This window comes from Pituophis catenifer, unplaced genomic scaffold, assembly GCF_029215685.1.
Source record: "Pituophis catenifer annectens isolate HBS135680 unplaced genomic scaffold, rPitCat1.0.hap2 SCAF_2, whole genome shotgun sequence".
NCBI lineage: Eukaryota > Metazoa > Chordata > Lepidosauria > Squamata > Colubridae > Pituophis > Pituophis catenifer.
In genome coordinates this window covers 275664149-275685337 of record NW_027256882.1, presented here as the reverse complement: position 1 = coordinate 275685337, position 21189 = coordinate 275664149, and the positions used below count along the sequence as shown (strand labels likewise).

The following is a 21189-nucleotide window of genomic DNA, read 5'->3' as shown; positions in this document are numbered from 1 at the left end:
AGGGAGGTTGATGAAATTGTAAAAGGGGAGTTAAGGGGTCTTGGGAGTTATTAAATCTTGCAGTTAGCTAGTTTATTTTAGCGAATGTTTGGTGAAATCTATGCCCTGTTTTTGTTCTGGGAAGTCGGGGGTGGGGGGTGGTGAGGAGGGGTTGAAGATTGAGTTTACCAAATTGATTTTTTTTCTTTTTTTCTGATGATAGTATGAATGATTGTTTATATTGTATACTTGTTTGATCAGAAAATAAAAACTTTTTTATTAAAAAAATAAATAAATCATATTGCTTTGTTTTCTCCAGGGAAACAGAAAATCCAAAAAGTTAAGAAACACTTATAAAGAGAACTTTTTTGAGACCTGTTTCTCCACCTAACTATATATAAACCTTTCAATTAAAGATAACGTTAGTGAACTTTAAAAATATTAGTATTAATTAACATTTTTTGTTTCTTTTTAAAGTACAGCTTTAAATAGTGCTTTTTTATGAGCACTATGCGAACTACTATATTATGAAGGTATTGTATCAGCAGCGTTTCAAAATGTTAAATGCAATCAAGTTTAAAGGTTTAGCCATTCACTTTACTGTGTTTTCAGAACTTTATAATGCAATTATTTGGGGGAAGATTTCCATTTAACTCACTGGAACATAGTTCCGAGTGCAGAAGATTGTACTATAAAAAGTATCGACTTGTAATTTGATTGGAATCAAGATCAGTGCTCAGGGTAGCATGGCTTAGTTGTTGTTCTCTTCCCCTACATGTTTCCATGCTTTTCTGTATAGATTTATTTGATGTGAAACTTTTCTGGGGGGAAAAAAAAAGCAAATAAGACTTTTGTATAATAGTCACAAAACTAATTCTCTCTCTTTTAAATTTCTTGATGCCATATGATATAGATTATATAACATGTAGTTTGATATTGTCTTCTCCTTCGGGCTAAGAGAGGGAGTGGCCCAAGGTCATCTAGATGGCTTTGTGCCTAAGGCAGGACTAAAACAAAAGAATCAAAGTAGAACAACACCTGATGACCACCTTTTACTGGTCCACAATAGAAAGCATCCTCACTCAGTGCATTATGGTGTGGTATGCTGGCTTGACAGCCGTGGATAGAAAGATATTACAGAGGGGGGTGAGCACAGGACAAAACATCGTGGGCTGTCCCCTGATACCACTAGACGACGTCGCTAGGCCTCGCTGCCTTAGAAGAGTGAGGAAAATCCTCAGGGACGATGCACACCCTGGTCAACGCTCCTTTATTCTCCTTCCATAGGGAAGGAGATATAGAAGCATAGGCAGACGCGGACAAATAGGCTGAAGAACAGTTTTTATCCGTGGGCTGTCAGGCTTCTGAATGGAAAATAACTTTACAACCAGAGGTGGGTTTCAGCAGGTACTGACCAGTTCTGGAGAACCGGTAGCGGAAATTTTGAGTAGTTCGGAGAACCGGTAGTAAAAATTCTGACTGGCCCTGCCCCCGTCTATTCTCTGCTTCCCAAGTCCCAGCTGATCGGGAGGAAATGGGGATTTTGCAGTAACCTTCCCCTAGAGTGGGGAGGGAATGGAGATTTTACAGTATCCTTCCCCTGGAGTGGGGTGGGAAGGGAGACTTTATTATTTATTTATTTATTTATTTTACCAAAAAATTATATGCCGCCCTTCTCCCTAAGGACTCAGGGCGGCGAACACAAGTTAAAAACATACAATAATAAAAAATCAAAAAGATTAAAACCCAGTTAAAACAACGACAATCAAAATAAGAAAAACCCAAGGATCAAGGTAAACCCATTTGTTGAAACAGCCAGGTCTTTAAGTCCCGATGGAAGGAGTGGAGATCAGGCGCCGTCCGAAGCTTGGTGGGTAACTCGTTCCAGAGGACAGGAGCGCCCACAGAGAACGCTCTACCCCTGGACGTTGCCAGCCGGCATTGTCTGGCCGACGGTACCCTGAGGAGGGCAGCCCTGTGAGATCGAACAGGACGGTGGGAGGCGGGTTTTACAGTATCCTTTCCCTGCCACGCCCACCAAGCCACACCCACAGAACCGGTAGCAAAAATTTTTGAAACCCACCACTGTTTACAACAACATAGTACGATTGACTTGCGAGGCCGGCGTGATGTGCAATAAGTTCACAAAGTTTGGTAGGATTGTGTGTTAGTAGGATTCACTGGGTTAGGGATTTTTTTTTTCTTTTGCAGTCTTTTACTGTGAGTTGTGTTGGGTTGTGGGAGGTGCACAAAGGGAGGCTCAGCCAATCTCATTGTACACATGTTGTACTCTGACATTAAAGATTTGAATTGAAAACTCACAGTCTCCTGGTTTCTAGACTAATGCCCTAACTACAATATCAGATAGCCTCTCATATTAAGTTTAATGGAAAGAAAAAAATGATTTGTCTACAGAATCATTGCTATATGGGCTTGGGAGTTCCTGGAGTTAAAGTCCATACTGTTTCTAATGGTTAAGGTTGAGAAATACCGATCTAGATGCTCATAAGGGGTTTTTTTCAGTTTAAACTTTCCATGGTTCTGAACACTTGGCTTTCTTGTCCCAAAGCTGCTTTTTTTTCAAGAGGCAACCGGACTTTCTGTTTTTTCTTTGAAAAACTTTTGCTTCAGAGAAAAACTAGAAAGTCCAGTTGCCTCTTGAAAAAAGTACCTTTGGGACAACCTGGATGTCTGAGAATCTCCATAGACACTTGGCTTTCTCAATTTTCATTCTTCATACAAGATTTTAACAGAGAAAATTTTCTTTCTTTTTAAAAATTTTTTAAAATTAATTTTACAACAACAACACAACACAACATATAAAACACAAACTCACAATATGTGTTTCTTTTTACGTATCCATTTCGTTCCTTTTACTTTCTACTTTCTACATTTCCCATTTTTCTCATCCTTTATTATCTTTATCGTCCCTTTATTTCTAGTTTTATTCATTTACAGTATTTTTACACATTTGTCACATCATTTATTCACTTTTACTTTCCCTAATCTCGAGCCAATCGTACCACTTAATCCATACTAGGAAATTTTCAAACAGGTGTTGTTTTGTTTTTCCTGAAATATTTATGTGTTAACCTTTTTCCAGTATCAATGGGCCAGTGCCCATTGCCTTGTATGATCTAAGCTATCCATTGGATCTTGGCTTTAGAACACTAAATCCACATTTTTGCAGCCCCCCAAACTTTTTAAATTCTGAATGTGATGGGCACAAATGTCTTCAATCTTGAGATGGAAAAGCATGCAAATTAGAACGGGAGCCCTAAATTTGACTTTCTTTAAGCCAAGTTTAAGGGGGAGCCCTAAGATAAGCTTGGCTTTATTTAAAAAGTAAAAAGAGCATGCCAAGAAAACCGGGGAAATCTACAGGCGTCTTGTGGCTCTGTCCACTCTACAACATTAGCCCACCTATTGTGGCTCTTGACACTTCCCCTCCCTCACCCTCTTAAAAGAGAGAGAGCCCAGTCACTAAAATATTGTTCACCATTCCTACCATCTTGTTTCCTTTTTAATAATTTTTTATTAAATTATTAAATGTTTTTTTAAAAAACAAAAAGCTTTGACACTTTTTCCGTTTCAACAGTTTCGCATCAGTCAAAAATTTCATAGTTATACATTTTTCACGCCCTTATTTCTACTATATCTTTTATACATATACTTCTAGTATTTATTTATTTATTTACATATATACATAACAATCCACTTCTATTTCTACAATTTTTGTTTCCTCATATTAACAATAACACTTCAACTCCTATTTCGACCATTATTTAATTTTTCCCTCCCTTTTATCTGTCTCCTCCAACCATTCATACTATTTCTCCCACACTAAGTAATATTCTGTTTCTTCTTTTTCTTGTATCTCCTTTGTTAATTTGTCCATCTCCGCACATTCCAAAACTTTTCTGATCAGATTATCTTCGGATGGTATATTGTCATTTTTCCAATTCTGAAAGTAGATTATTCTTGCTCTGTGGTAATATGGATAATTAAATATTGTCTTTCTTTTTCATATGACCCTGGGAGTATTCCTAATCAAAATGTTTCTGGCCTCATCTCTATCTTTTGTTTGGTTATTTCTTATAATTGTGATCTGATTCTACTCCAATATTGTTTCGCTTTGTGGCAGGACCACCACATGTGGTAATATGTTCCCTTTTGCTGTTTGCATTTCCAACACGTTCCTACCATCTTGCTTCCTAAAGGGTCTCTCTGTTGATAGATTTTGCCTTTTTTTTTCTTTTGATGTTCCATTTTAAAGTACAATGCTATTTTCTCTCCTTATTCCCACTTGCCTGGAAAACTGAAAGAATCATCCTAATTTCATTTCGTCTCTTCTTATGACTGTAGCGAATTGTAGTTTTCATGCTTAGGGCAATTGTATATCTCAAAGTTGCACGATAGAATATCTTTTAAGCAAAGCGTAGATTAACTCTCCTACGAAGGGAACAAACTTTCTACATACTAGATACAAGGAGTTGCCCTTGGACTATTTAATATGTTGTAATAAAGCCCATTAAGCTGATAGCTTTTGCAAATGCACTCTTTGTCGGAGATGACTTGGCAAACCTCTTTAGCCCCATGCATTGGAGATGTAGAATAGAAGCCTGAATGCTATTTATTTCCTGCCCCCACAATCAGCAAGACAGAGGCAGAACACAAATATCTCACAATTTATATTCTCCTTAAGTTTTAAAGGCTCTTTAATTAATTGTCCATTAAACTATTAGCCTTAAGGCTTCCTAGGTAACTTGTGCTTTTCCAGCCATCGCTGCTGTGCTTAGTGATGTGAGGATGAGAGAAGAGAAAAGTAATTAAATACATGGGGACTAATCATATTTACTTGTAATTAATTAATTAAATTTTGACAAAATTAAATTAAATAAAACATTGCTTTGTCCGGCTTCTGGTCTACCTCAAAGCAAAATAATACTGTATGGGTATCTATTCAAGCTCTGCATGTTAGAGATGTACATTTTTTCCAAGTCCTTTGTAGATTACATTGATTTTTTTAAAAACACGTTTTCCCCGAGAACAAGATTAAATTTCTTGCCACTCAAAATTCTTCAATCATCAAAATAGATTCAGATTGACCCGTTTTTCCTTGCAATTGACTCATCTATTTGATTTTTAAAAAAAAATTAAAAGAACTCACTGGAAAAAAAGGAGGTTTGCATGGGTTCATAGTCCGCTCTGCCCTTTTGATCCTGTTATGAAGGACATAGGCATTGCAATAATGAGATCAATTCTTGTTTTCTGTTCTCCAGAAAAAGGCATTCATTTAATGTAAATCAGACAGGCAAAGGCCAGCAGTCTGAATGACTGATGGATTGAAGTCTGCATTCAGTGGAGCCGTTTACAATTAAAAATTACAGTATGATTGCATCATTCAGCCAGATGACAGGGTTTGAGCTATACTAGGGAAGGCTGAAGATGGTTTTGTGTTCATTTATATATTAAGCTATTGTATATTTGTGTATGTTATTAGTGTATTATATATTTGGATGCCTAACATTTAGAGCTAATTGGTGTAGTTGTGAAAGTGCTGGCCTAGAACGGAGAAGATTGGGAGTTCTAGTCCCACTATAGACATGAAGGCCAGCTAGGTGACTTTGACTCAGTCACTCCCTCTCAGCCCAGCCCACCGCACAGAGTTGTTGTTATGGAGGAAGACAAGAGGAGGAAAGAACGTTAGGTACGTTCTCCACTTTGAGTTATTTATAAAAAGAATAAAAGCGGAATAAAAACAATAAATAAATGGGTCTATTTTCCTAAAAGGAATTGCTAGGATTTCTGATCCTTTTCCACATTCACATATAGAGGAGTACTACCCCCTATATGCAGAATTGTGGATGCTCAGGTTATCTTATGTGGTTGCACTGAGATTTTTATATAATATAGGCAAGTTGTTCTGCTCAAAGATCTCCTGTATGGAAAATTAGTGCAGGGAAAGTGCCTCAGAGGGAGACCACAGCTGCGATATAAGGATATCTGCAAGAGGGACCTAAAGGCCCTGGGAATGGACATTAACAACTGGGAAACCTTGACCTCCGATCGTTCAGCTTGGAGGCTAAAGACGCAGCATGGCCTTCTCCAATTTGAAGAGATATTTCTTCGGCAGGCTGAGGCAAAGAGGCAGTCCTGGAAACAGCGAAATCTGGGGGCTGGGCAAGGGACAGAATGTATCTGCCCTCAGTGTGGAAGGGATTGCTACTCTCGAATTGGCCTTTTTAGTCACACTAGATGCTGTTTTAGGACCTCTTTCCGGAGCACGATACCATAGTCTCTTGAGACTGAAGGATGCCAACGATGTTATGCTGAAGATCCATCCTATTGCATCTAACCCTGTTGCACCAGCAACCATCTTGAACTTGACTGAAGCTGATGGGCCCTAAAGCTCCAGTTAACAAAATAAACAACGGTTTCCAAGTGTCTGTAGATTGGAAGAAAGAGCCTACTAAAGGAATGGCCTACTTACTGTAAGGAAAGTCTGCCCAAGACCATAGATCAGTGATGGCGAACCTTTTTGGCATCGAGTGTCAAAAAGGGAACACTTTTCTCGTGTGCTCATCAGGGCTGCGACCAGGAAGAGGAGTTGCCCAGGGGGCATGCGGGTGCTGGATAAGGTACTTCCAGTTTCCGGCACGCGCTTGCTGGCCAGCAAATTTTCCGGTTATTGCCGTGCATGCGGACACGCCAATCAGCTGGCTGCTGCGCATGCTCATGCAGAAAACGGAAGACAAGCTCTTCCGGTTTCTGGCACTGCCGCACTCACAAAGGCCAGCTGATCGTCACATGTATGTGTGCGCCAGAAACCCGGAAGAGGAACGGGTGACGCTGCGCGTGCCAGGCAACATGGCTCCGCGTGCCACTTTGGGCACGCGTGCCATGGGTTCGCCATCACGGCCATAGATGCTTGCCATGTTCATAATATGTCATCATTGCTACACATACAGGCTGCTAGGGAGCATTAAATATACACTAAGCCTGCAGTTTTAAAACTGCAGATTAGCACACAAAAAGCATAAATACACTGGTTAATCAGGTATCGGCTATTCTTCATCCTCATCAGAAAAGCCAGTCATCTGTTTCTAAGTTTTTACTGAAAGGTAGTCCATGGAGGGATGGATAGCTATCTAATAATGAAACTAACCTCGTTGTTCTCATCAAAAGACATTGCTTGTTCCATTTGGGTTTTTTTTCTCTTATTAACCTATTAACCTATTAACCTATTAATAATATTAACCTATTTTTCTAATGTTTAGCCCTTGTAGGATTTTTGCTTCTGGGAACATTAACTTTTGCAAACTTAACTAGTGAGTGATGGATTTTTTTTTCTTGATTCACTGTGGCCCAAAAAGCAGACTCACTTTTCTTTCTGGGAAGGCAATGTGGGGGTCCTTTTTTTCTTATTCTTTACAAAACCTCCAGGCACAAAGGCAGGCTAAATTCCCCTTCTGAAGTCCTTTTTGAAAAATCAGCTGCATAGTCATGCATAGACCCATTGCATCATCAGGTAGAGACAAGCAGCCTTGAGAGTGAGGAAGAGCATCAGGACTGGGGACCTAGAGGACTTTTACAGGAAGTCCTCAAATTACAAAGTTGGCTTAGTGACCAGGGTTACAACGGCACTGTAAAAAGGGATTTACGACCATTTTTCACACAAACAACCATTGCAGCATCCCCCGCAGGTGATGTGATTTACTTTCGGATGCTTGACAACTGACTCGTACTTATGACCGTTGCAGTGTCCCATGATCATGTGATTCCCTTTTTGCGATTCACTTAACAACTATGTTACTAATTTAACAACTGCAGTGAGACACTTAACAACTATGGCAAGAAAAGTCATAAAATGGGGTAAAAGTCACTTAACAAATTTCTCAACAGAAATGTTGGGCTCAATTGCAGTCATAAATCGAGGACTACCTGTATTGAAAGGACCAGACTTGAGGTCAGCAGTTGCTCATTACCTAATCATAGTTGCAGCCTTATTTTTCTTCTCTTCATATACTCCAAATGGTGCCCTTTTACCTTCCTCAGTCCATATTTATTTATTTATTTATTTAGATTGATTTAAGGGACACTCGGATTTATTTCATCTAATAAAAAGGAAGAAGGTTTTTAAAAATATAGAAATAACATGCTTTCTAAAATGCAACAAATCCATATTTAACCAAACAAAAAATTGTCCTTTAATCTGTCCCAAGTCCTGGGGAAATTATTTCGTTTTGTGTTGTTTTATTTCTACTGCCTGGGTTTGAAACTCTGCAGGCAGAAGTGTGGTTAATCTGATGTTCTTTCAGTATATTTCAGTTCTATTATGTGAGGGTAACAGGAAAAGAAGAGGGGTATATTTGAGGTATTCTAGGAAGCCGCACTTTCAAACTGGATGTGCAGCCCGAATCTGCCTTAAAGTACCACCTCTCCTCCTTCATTAAATTGGAATGTTTGTGATCAAAAGTTGGAAGACGTGCTAAACCTTTGATTCCTTGTTTCAACAAGCAATAGAATTGCATCCATGTGTGCTCTATGCCAAACTGAAGCCATTATGAGTTTAATATATCACATCCTCATGATGAGGATGATAGTCATTAGATTCGCAAAGATACTGAGCAGTTTAACTTTTCTCATGTCTATTCAGAAAAAAGTCCCATTGAAAGCAATGTGGTAGCTTTACTGGAAAGCACATATAAAGTTACTGCCTTAACTTACAAAAGAATCATCTACACAGTTCATGTTTTTCCTCTGCATGAACATTGCTCAATGACTTATTTTATTACATTGCATTACATAAAAATGCACTATTATATGATGGTTTATAAGAAGGTTAAATATTAATGTTTTGAAAGCAATTTATGGGTGGCATGGGAGAGTCACTAATCAAAACAATGACCAAATTGGAACCAGCTGTGCATGCAGTATATGGAAATTGCCCCTTCCTTCCTTCCTGTAAGAAGTAAGACATGTAACTTTTTTCTCAAGGTTTCAAAAATATCTGAGAGAGTTTTCAGGAATTTACTGTTTGGCTCCACATAGTTCCTCTTAGGACTTAATGATTGAGTCTAACATAAACTCATCAATTGAAAATAATCTGATGAATATATAAGAACACAGCCTCCATTAGTCATATAGCAGATTTCATTTATTTATTTTATTTATTAAATTTTTATGCTGCCCATATCGCCATCAACCATTTTAAGAAGTTGATAGTTTGGTGATAAAGGTGTTTAAAGATTCTAAAAATTCTGGGTGGCAAGTGGCCCATTGAAAAAGACTTTTTTTTTTTTTTTAATTTGATTTATATGCCGCCCTTCTCCGGAGACTCAGGGCGGCTTACAATGCGTTAAGCAATAGCCTTCATTCTTTGTATGACATTCTTTGTATATTTTATACAAAGTCAGCTTATTGCCCCCACAAACTGGGTCCTCATTTCACCTACCTTAGAAAGGATGGAAGGCTGAGTCAACCTTGAGCCTTGGAGAGATTCGAACCAGCAGAAATTGCAGGCAACTGTGTTAATAACAGGGTGCACTAAACCACTGTACTATCAAGGCTCCCAGCTTAATTTTTTTTTTTAATTACCAGAAATTGCTTGTTCTGAAAATAAAAGTTTAATGCTCTGCATCTTCCAAAAACTAGGTATGCCACAGATTTTAAATAAATTGTACTGTTTCTGGTTTTCATTATATGATGGAGTTTTGATTAATCAAGGTGAAGTAATTAGGACATTATTTGAGCAGTTTGCAGTTTAACCACAAAAAGGCAACTCAGACCATACAATTGAATAAAAGCTGTTCTAAGAATTGGATATATATTAAATACTATTTCAAATACTAAATTTTGCAATTATTTTGCAATTATTAAAATGGTGCCTAGGTGCCAGAAGGAGAGATAAGACTCCGGTGAGCTGGATCATTTGAGAAGCATCCTCAAGGAATACTCAAACAAAACAATTCAAGAAATTCAAGCCCTGTGTGACAATATGTTAAAGGGGTCACATGAAGAAATCCACCAAATTTCAGGGGACATCAAACAAATAAATGACAAGGGTGACTTCTTGGAACATAGAATGGGCAGTAAGGATGCATAATATAGAGGTCATTTAGATAACATTGCCTTATTGGACAAAAAGAGCAACATTTCCAATTTTAAGGCATGCCTGAAATAGTGGGAGAAGACATAAGAAGAATAGTCCAATCTTTGGGTCAGTTAATAAATTGGGAGGAAGAAAAAATGGATTTGTAAATAGACATGGTATATAAAATTGTATTCTACAATTAGAAAAGTTCCAAGGGATATGCTAGTCCACTTCATAAGGAGAACAAGATAAAAAGTTCTGGAGTTTCATTTCAAGACTAAATTGAAGATAGACAATGTGGATATAATTGTCCTGAAAGAAATTCCTGTGAGAATTTTGAGAAAATGAAAAGCCTATGTCTTCTTAACAAATGTTCTGAAGAAGAGAAAGATTCCATTTTGTTGGGACAAGTTGAAAGAAGTGATTTTCACCTATCAAGCACAGAGATTTAGATTGAATTCTAACCCTATGGATCAGATTCAAGAAATGATGAATACTGAAAATAAATGTGAGTTGGACTCATGCCAAGCAGCAGATGTCAGGGTTCCGACAAATGCCCTAATTAACTCATGAGCCTCCAGCCAAGTTTCAAAAGAAATCTAGTTATTATTAGGAGCAACAGGTCAGCAACTACCCGAGTGAAGTCAACTCTGCCGCACGTAATTTTCGGCTCAACTCTGTTTCCCCCCTCTTCTCAGGCAGTGTCATAAATCACATTCTCCAATGAGGCACTTTTGTGGGCTGTAGAAAACACACCTCACAGGCCAGCTCTAGTAATCTGAGATCCAACCTTGAGGAAGATATGCATGGAATGTGCTTTTGAACGTGGCTCTTGAACTGCTCTGTCAGTTCTTCACACACACACACACACACACACTCATTCCTGCCCATGGCAACTCAAGAGCAGACCAGAAATGCTTTGTGAGTTGACAGCAGATACATAAAAACAAGAGTAGAATGAGGGAGACAGCCTAGGACTTTGATACATTATTTGTATAACTTGGAACATTAGTGGAGTCAATGCTCCTTCAAAGTAAAAGAAGATATTTCAGTATTTGAGGAAAATTAACTGCTGACATAATTTGTTTACAAAAACACATGTTAAGACAAAGGACAAAAAAAATATTTGATTAATAAAAAATTAAGGGAATTTATTTTACCTGGTGCAAAAAAGATTAATGTAGTAGTTTTATACACGAAGCTACAGGTTAAACCAAAGTTATTGTTATCAAATGAACATGGTCGGTTTGGTTCAGTTGAAGTGGTGGTGTATGGGACAAAATCAACTTTAATTATGAAATGAAGACAAAGTGAATTTCTTTAAACTGGATCAATTATCATCCTTCTCTCGAAAATTGATGTGTATTGGGCAATTGGAATACAGTAATTTCCCCAGCCTTTGATAGAATGTCAGCCAAAGTGATTAAACCCTCAGGGTAAATTACAGAAAAGATTTTTTTTTAGTTGATGGGCAATTTAACATGGTCAGTTCTTGGAGACAGAAAAATGGACTCGCTTGAGAACATACTTTCTTCTTAGAAAGACACAAATAATTTTCAAGAATTTATATGATTTCAACAAACTTGGCAAATAAAATCTCAAAAGTGGGTCTCTTACCTAAATCATTTTCAGACCATAATCTATTTCATTCACTACTTAAAAGAAAGATTTCACATTTCAGATTAAATGAGACTATTTTACAGAAGGAAAAGGTTATGGAGCCGTGATGGTGAACCTATGGCACGCGTGCCACAGGTGGCACACGGAGTCATATTGGTGGGCACGTGAGCGTTGTCCTAGCTCAGCTCCAGCATGCATGCACGCGCCTTCCGGGCCCACCGGAAGTCAGGAAACGGGCCGTTTCCTGCATCTGGAGGGCCTCTGGGGGGGTTGGAGAAGGCCTTTTTCATCCTCCCCAGGCTCCAAGAAAACCTCTGGAGCCTGGGGAGGGTGAAAAACGGGCCTACCAGGCCCACTGGTAGTCTTTTTGCCATCGCGTGCCAAAAGCGTGGGGGCATGGGGGGAATTGAATTATGGGGATGGGCACACATGCACTCGATCCCCCTGTGCAACCCCCACTTTTGGCACACGATGGCAAAAAGGTTAGCCATCACTGTTATAGAGGATTGTAAAAAGAAGCTGAATGAATACTTTGATAATAATTTGGAAAAAGATACAGACTTGAGGACTGTTTGAGATGCTAGCAAAGTTGATACTGGGGGCTACTTCATTCAATACAATCACCAGGCAAAAAAGAAATCTCAAAAGAAGATGTGAAGGATATTGGATGAAGGTCAAAATATAGAAATTGAATTGCAAAAGACACCAATAGACTCACAAATTTTATATCAAATTAAGTTGCTACGCCAACAACTATTTATGTTGACTGTCCAAGAAATAGATACAAAATTGATCTATGTGATACAGAGACACTTTGAATTTTCAAATAAACCAAGAATATGTTTGGCATATAAATTGAGAAAAGAAAGATTTAAAAAATGATATAGAAGTGGATATGCCAAAAATAGATGAAAATAATTATCACAGCTTTCACAAACACAAAGACAATTTATGAACAAACCAATAATTACTTTTAAAAGATAAGATGCCATTAAAAGATGAAAATAGGCAAAGTACCAGGTCCAGAGGACCTTTCAACTTAACACTATAAATATTTTGAAGACCACTTTTTACAGCCACTGAAAGATGTAATGAGATGCAGGGATCTAGGATGACTCAGTCTTGAGTGGAAGCCAATATTGCCTTATTTCCAAAGGAGGGTCAAGATGCTACTTCGACAAAATTATAAGCTGATTTCATTGTTAAACAATAACTATAAACTTTTTACTGTAAGATTGAAGAAAGTTCTACAGACATTTGTTCATGAAGATCAATTTCAGTTTTTTTGCCAAAAAGGCAGTTGAAAGATAATGTGAGAATGCTCATGGATTTTATTGAATATCTACAATATCATAATGAAAAACAAGCAGTATTAATGTTTATTGAATATAGAGAAAGACTTTGACAATTTAAATTGGGTCTTAATGTTAAAAGAAACACGTGAACTTTGGGGAGAAATTTATTCAAGGGATTGTTGATTTATACATCTCAGCAAGCTCATATCATTATCAATGCAGATTTAAATAAGCTGTGTGAGATCCAAACAGTTAAAGACAATGATGTCCTTGTCTCCATTGCTTTTTATTTTAATTTTGGTGGTTCTGAACAGAGACAATTAGACAAGATGAAAAAATAGCAGGTGTAAAAATTAAAATTGGAGCATACAAATTAAGAGCTTTTACTGATGATTTAGTTTTCGTTTCTACAAAATGCAAAAAATGGTATGGAATATTTATTGAAAAATAAATGACTTTGTGGTGTCATGATTAATGAATAATTTTGGAGACTTAGCTGGTTTTAAAATAAAACAAAAAACAAAGATGCTAGTTAAGAATATGACTATACAAGATCATGAAATTTCTGATGCTTGCACTTTGATCTGGAGGAAGGAGTAGGGGACCCTAAAAAACTTCAATGGGGAAGTCAGATATTAAGGTAGGAAAATATCTTGCAGTGATATTGTCAATTGCAAATTCTAAATTGTTTCAAAATAACTGTGACTGGAACAACATCAAAAAGGATAAATTGCAACTTTCTTTGTTGAGTAGAATTTCTGTGATTAAGATGAATGTTTTACCAAAGATGTTTTTATTCCAGATGTTATCAGTATTGATGATCAATGTTCCATTTAAACAATGGGAAAATATTTCTAAGTTTATACGCCAAGGGAAAAATGAGAATATAAATTGCTTCAAGATGCTAAAGAGAGAGGATTGAGCTTAAATTGTATTCTGATGCTTGCACTTTGCTCTGGATGAAGGATTAAGTGATCCTAAAAAAATAAAGAGATTATTAGATTTGGAGGGCCATGAATTTTGAATGGCACACCTATTTGTGACATAATAAAGATAAAATAAATGCAGAGTTCAAGGATTATTTTGTTAGGTGTGCCGTTTTAAGGGTTTGGAATAAATACAAAGCAAGGTTCTCTCCTAAGATGCCTCTTTGGGTGTTACCCTAGGAAACTTTTTAAAAGAAAAGATAATGAGATTAATTTGGTGGACCTATTGTGAAATATATCTTTTATTCAAGCTCAAAAGAAGTACTTAGAATGGCATGTTTGCCACTGGCTCATATACTTACAACTAAACAAAAGATTTACCTCGGATAAGAAAAATCATATAAAAAGTATTTGAAATTGCACTGTGTGCTAATAATGAACAATTTCATTGCTAAGGTTTATAAAATGTTGAAATTGAATTGGAAAATGATTGTTTTAATGGGCTGAAAACTTTGTGTATAACATAATGCTTGTCCAATGGAAAAATATGTGGAGGATTGGATTGAAATTTCGATTAAATTATATTCTAAAAAAAAACTTTTATAAAGTGTATCATTGGTACTAAATACCTGAGAAATTCAAAAATATATAAAGGTGTTTCAAATATTTGTGGAAATGGAATTTGTAAAGAAGATACTTTTTATCATCTTTGATGGACTTGTGATAAAGCAAAGAAATATTGGAGCCAGATTTTGTTGTAATTCAGTAGATTCTTAAAACAAATATACTAAACTGAAACCAGAATTTTTTCTTTTAAGACTATAGGATAAAGAACTTTAAAAACAATTTGGAACTTTTTTTATTACATATTACATATGTTGACTACAACGAGACTTCTATATGTGCAAAAATGGAAAAATACATTAATTTCTCACAATGGAAGAATGGATGGAAAAACTGATAGAGTTGGCAAAACTAAGTGCTTTAATTAAAGAAACGAATTTTTCCAGTTTTGTTTTCACATGGAAACCTCTTCTGGACTTTATGCTCAAAACAGAAAAAAATGAAACTTCGATATTAAATTTTAACAATAAGGTTGTTGTTGTTTTTTGTTATAGAAAGGGTGAGTACTCACTAAATAGGTAAAGCAAAAAGTTGAAGTTGTAAACAGTATTTTGAATTCTATTTTTGCACCAAAGAAAATTGAAAGTCACTGCCTTTTTAAATTTCCCTTTTACCTTCCTTCTTTACCTTTCCTTTATTCCCCTGCCACTTGTATTTATATTTGTATTTATATTATAATAAACTTTGATAAAAATTACATTAGCATGTACTTTGTTTATAACATACTGCTTGTCCAATGGAAAGACCATTAGCATATGAATGACCAATGGCACTTGAAGGGGAGGAAATCCCTTTCTTTTGTGGAAGAAAAGCCTTGGATATGGTTTACCGTAATTTTTTTTAAAAAAACTGCTAAATTCTAATTCTTTGCTGAGACACAACGGGAAATTATTAAATACATGGGGAATAGTCATATGAACTGTATATATTTCAGTTTAATTTGGAATTAATCAGTTGTCATTGTATACTTCCCCTCCCGCCTGAGTTTGACTAGTTGTTGCAGCCATTATGTAGTTTAGTTGAATGTTTAATACAATATATGGCCCCATTCACTCTAGATGATAAATCATTGTCTTTGTTGCAGAACATTGGGTGAGTCTAATCATTATAGTTGATTAAAGAATCCACTGTTATGCAAACCATGGTTAGCACAATGAATGATCCAAGCTATCTTCTTAAGATACAGATTTCTGTCAATGCTTCACCCTTATTCTTCTCCTTAAACGCCAATTAATTCATTTGTTCCTCAGACTTCTGATTAGTGTTCCTGGAAATCTTTACCAGGCATCAGTTAAGCCTGATAAAACGGAGCACTTATTGGCCTAAGAAATATACAAAATATTGATCGCAACGCGTACTGAAAGCATTTCATATTAGATTTGATGTTAGTGCAGCCTCACAATTAAATTTAATATAAGTTAATATGGTTGGAAAGAAACCGTCAGTTCATTGCCAATTATTTGGATGCACAGAATGGGAAATAAAAACAACCCAATTATGTGAGTGAATGTAGCTTAGTGGCTTAGAGAGTGAGCCATGAAAGCCTTTTCTGAGCTTCATATCGTGCATCCATCTAAAGTTGTTAGGTGTTCAAGGCGATTTCAGCCATTCACTTGGAAAAATGAAAATGGTAGTAGTGATTTAACTAGTCATTAATTCTTTCAAGAAGACAATATTGTGTATTAACTGTTTGAACATTTGAAATTCTGTGTTAATGTTTTATTGTAAAAACTTGGCAGATGTTGAATTCCTGGGAATTTTTAAAGTAACAAAAATGTTCAGGATAGAAATGAAATTGAGGGAAAATTGTGTGTGTGTGTGTGTGTGTATATACACATACATGCACACACGCACACACAGTGGTACCTTGGTACTCAACTGCTTTGAAACTCATCAAAGTTGGTACTCAACGCATTTTGATGTGAAAATTTTGTCCTGGGTTTCGTCGTTTGTTTGGTATTCATAGTAGCTAGAAAACAAAAGAAATCATCAGCATTGTAATAATGGAAAAAATTAACATATTTGGAACTTTGTCCTTTACTGTATCAGATACTAAAAGCTTTAATTTTAAGTGGGGGGAAAAAGGGGCAATCACCCTTTTTGCAAAACCCCAAGTGGAAATACTGAACTTATTGCATAAATGGAAAGATTGCCGATTTTGTGGTTCTACTTTAACCAAACATAACCCTCTTTAACTCTTCTGCTTTCCAAGAAATTATTTCGCCATAATAACATCAGGCCAATAAATTAATAATAAAAGAAGGAATAAATAATTCTTTCAAATTTATTACACCTCTACCATAGAAACATTTTGAGGGGTCCGACAGATTTTAAATGATATTTTTTTCCTGAACTAATTGAATTTACTCATAAGAAACATCTAACATTACTTAATGTCTAAAGCCATTGATTAGGCAAAAGGACCCCTTAGTTCTCTCTTCCAGATATCTTATAAACTGTCCACATTTATTTTTGTCATTTAAAAAGAACTATTTTTATGAAGTAATAAACCAGTCTCAATAACAGCCTTTTTCAATACACTCAGTGCTTCTGAAAGATGCTGCAAGGGCATCAGTATTAAATAGTTCTTATTTTATAGGTAACCTTTATTATTTTTTTTATAAATAACTCAAGGTGGCAAACATATATAATACTCATTCTTCCTATTTTAGCCACAAGAACAAGAGAAACTGATGGGCCCAAAGTCACCCACTTGGCTTTATATGTCTAAGGTGGGACTAGAACTCCCAACTTGCCATCTCTGAATATCAGAAATGAGTGAAAGGCTAAGATAAGAGTGCTTTGCTGAAATTAATGAAGCTTATGATAACACTCAGAATTGTATAGAGTGCCTTCTGTCACATGATACATCACTTTTTACAATATACTATTTAAATGTTTTCTTTGGATCCTCAAATGTTTTCTGATGTTCTTAATTTTGTGGGAATGAAACCATTGGGCACATCTCAAATTGTAACGGAATTTGTGTTCATATATAGGCAATTTTTGGGGCGGGTTTGGGATATTTATAGTGTATTCTACAATTTAGGACTTTTAGTGATATTAAAATAGAATTGGGTCACATTATGATTCTTCATAACTATTTGGCTGTTTTGAAGAGATGTTATGCCAAGACTAGTCCCTTGAGGTTGTTAATCTTAATTTTATTTTGGTTAAACAATTTTGTTTAAGACTCAGGAATCCCTTGAGTTGAATGGGTAATAACCTCTCTCCAAAAAGTACTTCAAGCGGTTTGGATTTGGAGTTCCAAAGGATGAATCTGCACATTTTTTTTAATGCAGTGCAGATAGAAAAGCATTACATGTGCTACTTGATAATGTGTTACATGATCCAGCCCATGACCTTGCCTACAAGCAATTCAGTTAGCTTGGTCAAAGATACCCTAATCTCCCTCTGAATCTGATAGATCTCGTTTCCCATTTCCTTTCATTTGCCCCATAACCTTCTTCTTGGTTTCCTCCACATCAGTGTTTCTCAATTTCTCAGAATCCCCCAGCCAGCAGCGCTGGCTGGGGGATTCTGGGAGTTGAAGTCCACCCATCTTCAAGCTTCCAAGGTTGAGAAACACTGCTCCATATCCTCAGTTGTTCCTGTTATTAAAATATGTGGACCTTTCTGGTGCTAATCACCCATTTGCAAAATAATTACATCCCACAGTCACTGTACTGAAGATGGATAAATTGGTGGGCTAAACTTTATTCCTTTAAATTAGAAGCATTACGGCTCATGTATTTTTTAATTTTCCAGTTTACTATATTTTTTCCAAACATTGTTCTAAAGTAAAATAGAAACTACTCTACGAAAACATGATACAATGCACAGTTCTTTTTTTTTTTTTATCCTTTTTATCAATTAATGGGACTTAGACCAAGCTTGGCTCACAGTGCAATTTAGAGAAGTTTTATAGAGAAATGTAGAACTTTCTAAATTTTTCAGGTTTTGTACAGCTGTGGTTTGGTTTAAATTAATTCCACAGAGAACATTTATTTCCTGAATTAAAACAAATACTTTCTTATGTAGCTGATTACTTCCAATTTGTTTGAGCTGCAATATAAGTAGAACTCAGTTATTTCTTGGAGGGACAAATATTTCGTCTGTGTATCTAAGCTAAGCCTAGCTAAAATAGCAATAGCACTTAGATTTATGTATCATTCCATAGTGCTTTACAGCACGCTTGGGGTGGTTTACAAGTATCAGCATATTGCCCCCAACAATCTGAGTCCTCATTTTACTGACCTCGGAAGGATAGAAGGCTCAATCAACCTTGAGTGATCAGGATCAAACTCAAGGCTGTGGACAGAGTTAGCCTGCAATACTGCATTCTAACCACTGCACCAAATCTGTGGAACTTGCTTCTTAGGCGAGTGGAAGAGGATTTTTCCTGCTGTAATTCTTCCTTTCTCCCATTTCTAGAATTATTGTGATTATATAGATGTTATATCTATACTTAAATGTTATTCTGAACAATATTATTTCTCTTAGGATCCTGTGAAGAAGATTCCCGACTCACATGAAATTACCCTCCACCATGGCACAAAAACAGTAAGCATCTTGATATTTCTCTTTCTTAGGTTTAGGATAGAATATGTTGACCCTGAGAAGAAAATAAATTCTGTGAAAAAAAGTAGAAGGAATTGAATACAGATTTGATCATACGTAGAGTAGAAATTCATAAGAATCCAGTTGGCTAATTTAAGAGAAAAGAAATAAATTCTAAACTTCAAATGTCTACATTACAGTTGAACAGTTAAATGTACTAAGACCAACTTTTCTATGAAAAATACATTCAAATCACACATAAAACACATACCGTATTTTTCACACTATAAGACGCACCGGACCATAAGACGCACATTAACTTTAGAGGAGGAAAACAAGAAAAAAAAACTGCCTCTGCCTCCCAGCATTTATAAGGCTAGCGTCCTTGCAGCAAACAGCAAACAGTTTGGTCAGCTTCAGCACATTGCGCCCACCACCAGTCAACTGAGCTGAGCTGCTGCTGCCGCCAGGGAGCACTGGAGTCTTTGCTGCTGAGCAGCTGATTGGCGGTTGGATCAGCCTCCTGAAATACTGCCAATCAGCTGTTCTAGGCCGTGGGGATGGCTGGCGATCACCACCACTGCCTATCAACACCGCCGCCATTCAGCGGCAATTGGCGAACGTCGGCAGCGGCAATCCATGCCACCTAGAACAGCTGATCGGCGGCATTCTGGGAGGCCGATCCAACCGCTGATCAGTTGCTCGGCAGCAAAAGCTCCAGTGTTCCCCGGCAGCAGCGAACGGCGGCAGCAGTGACAGGCGGCCACAGCAAAAACCCCTCCCCCCTCCCGCAATATTCACTCTATAAGATGCACTGACATTTCCACCCACTTTTTTGGGGGAAAAAGTGTGCCTTATGGTGCGCAAAATATGGTATATGCACATAGTCTTGATTGTGTGTGTGTGAGCGTGTGTGCATATGTATACTTTACAAATTAATTTGGTTCACAGTTCATTTTCACATCTTACTTTATAGGTCTCTGCTTTAGGATTGGATCCATCAGGTGCCCGTTTGATAACTGGAGGATATGACTATGATGTTAAATTTTGGGATTTTGCTGGAATGGATGCATCTCTTCAGGCTTTTAGATCTCTGCAACCATGTGAATGGTATGTCATGATGCTTTCCCCCAAATGTATTAATAACTGTAAGCAAAATTGTAGGCAGTTTTATATTTAATTGTTAGTATTTAACTTTGGTTCTGTAATTTTTCAGTCACCAGATAAAGTCTTTGCAGTACAGCAGCACTGGAGATGTCATTCTTGTTGTTGCGGGTAACTCTCAAGCTAAGGTCCTTGATAGAGATGGCTTTCCTGTGATGGAGTGTGTGAAGGGGGACCAGTATATTGTAGATATGGCAAACACTAAGGTAAGGAGATAAATTTAGAGCTTGAATAAAGTAATTTTAGAGGGTTTTTTTCATGTTCTTGTGAAATATTGTAGCATTCATTGAAAAATATAAACCATATTTTTCTAAAATACATAATTTTTAAATAAAGGAAACAGATAATGATGTTTTGACTACTGCTACATTCATGTCAGGAGCTCCGAAGCTCTTTGAGTTGAAAGGATTGAATGATGACGTCTCCTTTGCCCGGGGATGTCCAGCTGGGGGCTCCTTTCATGTCCCCGTTAAATTGCTCACAAAGTGGTATCCATCTACCTACTCGCAGTCACTTGCTTTTGAACTGCTGGGTTGGCAGGAGCTGGAGTGTGTGATGGGAGCTCCCACAGCAGCAACTGGGTCTTGAACGCAAGTCTACCTATTGTCAGCCCAACGTCCTGACCTCACACTCCCTGTTGTTTTGACTAAGGCATAGTTTTATTGCTCATACAGGTCCACCAGGCTCTGTATGAGCAACATGGCAGATCACAACCTTGCCATGTTCACGTAACTCTATATAAAGTTAGAGTGGCATATTGTCTCTTGGGAATATAAAGCTTTGGGTATTACAGACTGAAAGTACAATCATAAAAGCATCTGAGAAGGAAATAGTAATGGGCAACTTCAGTTGTAGTTACATGGACCGACAAAATGCATCTTTTGGACTTGACAAATGCTTGAGCCTTGAAACAGCCAGTCTGGAA

General features: G+C 37.0%; 1 protein-coding gene across 1 annotated transcript in view; it reads left to right on the top strand.

Moving 5' to 3' along the window:
* WDR70 (WD repeat domain 70) overlaps positions 1 to 21189 on the top strand; it is a 137758-nt gene that overhangs the window by 10328 nt on the left and 106241 nt on the right. The window contains exons 6-8 of the mRNA XM_070935938.1: positions 19044 to 19103; positions 20077 to 20210; positions 20317 to 20470. Of these exons, the coding sequence (XP_070792039.1) occupies positions 19044 to 19103; positions 20077 to 20210; positions 20317 to 20470 (348 nt within the window). The remainder of the gene's footprint in view (positions 1 to 19043; positions 19104 to 20076; positions 20211 to 20316; positions 20471 to 21189) is intronic.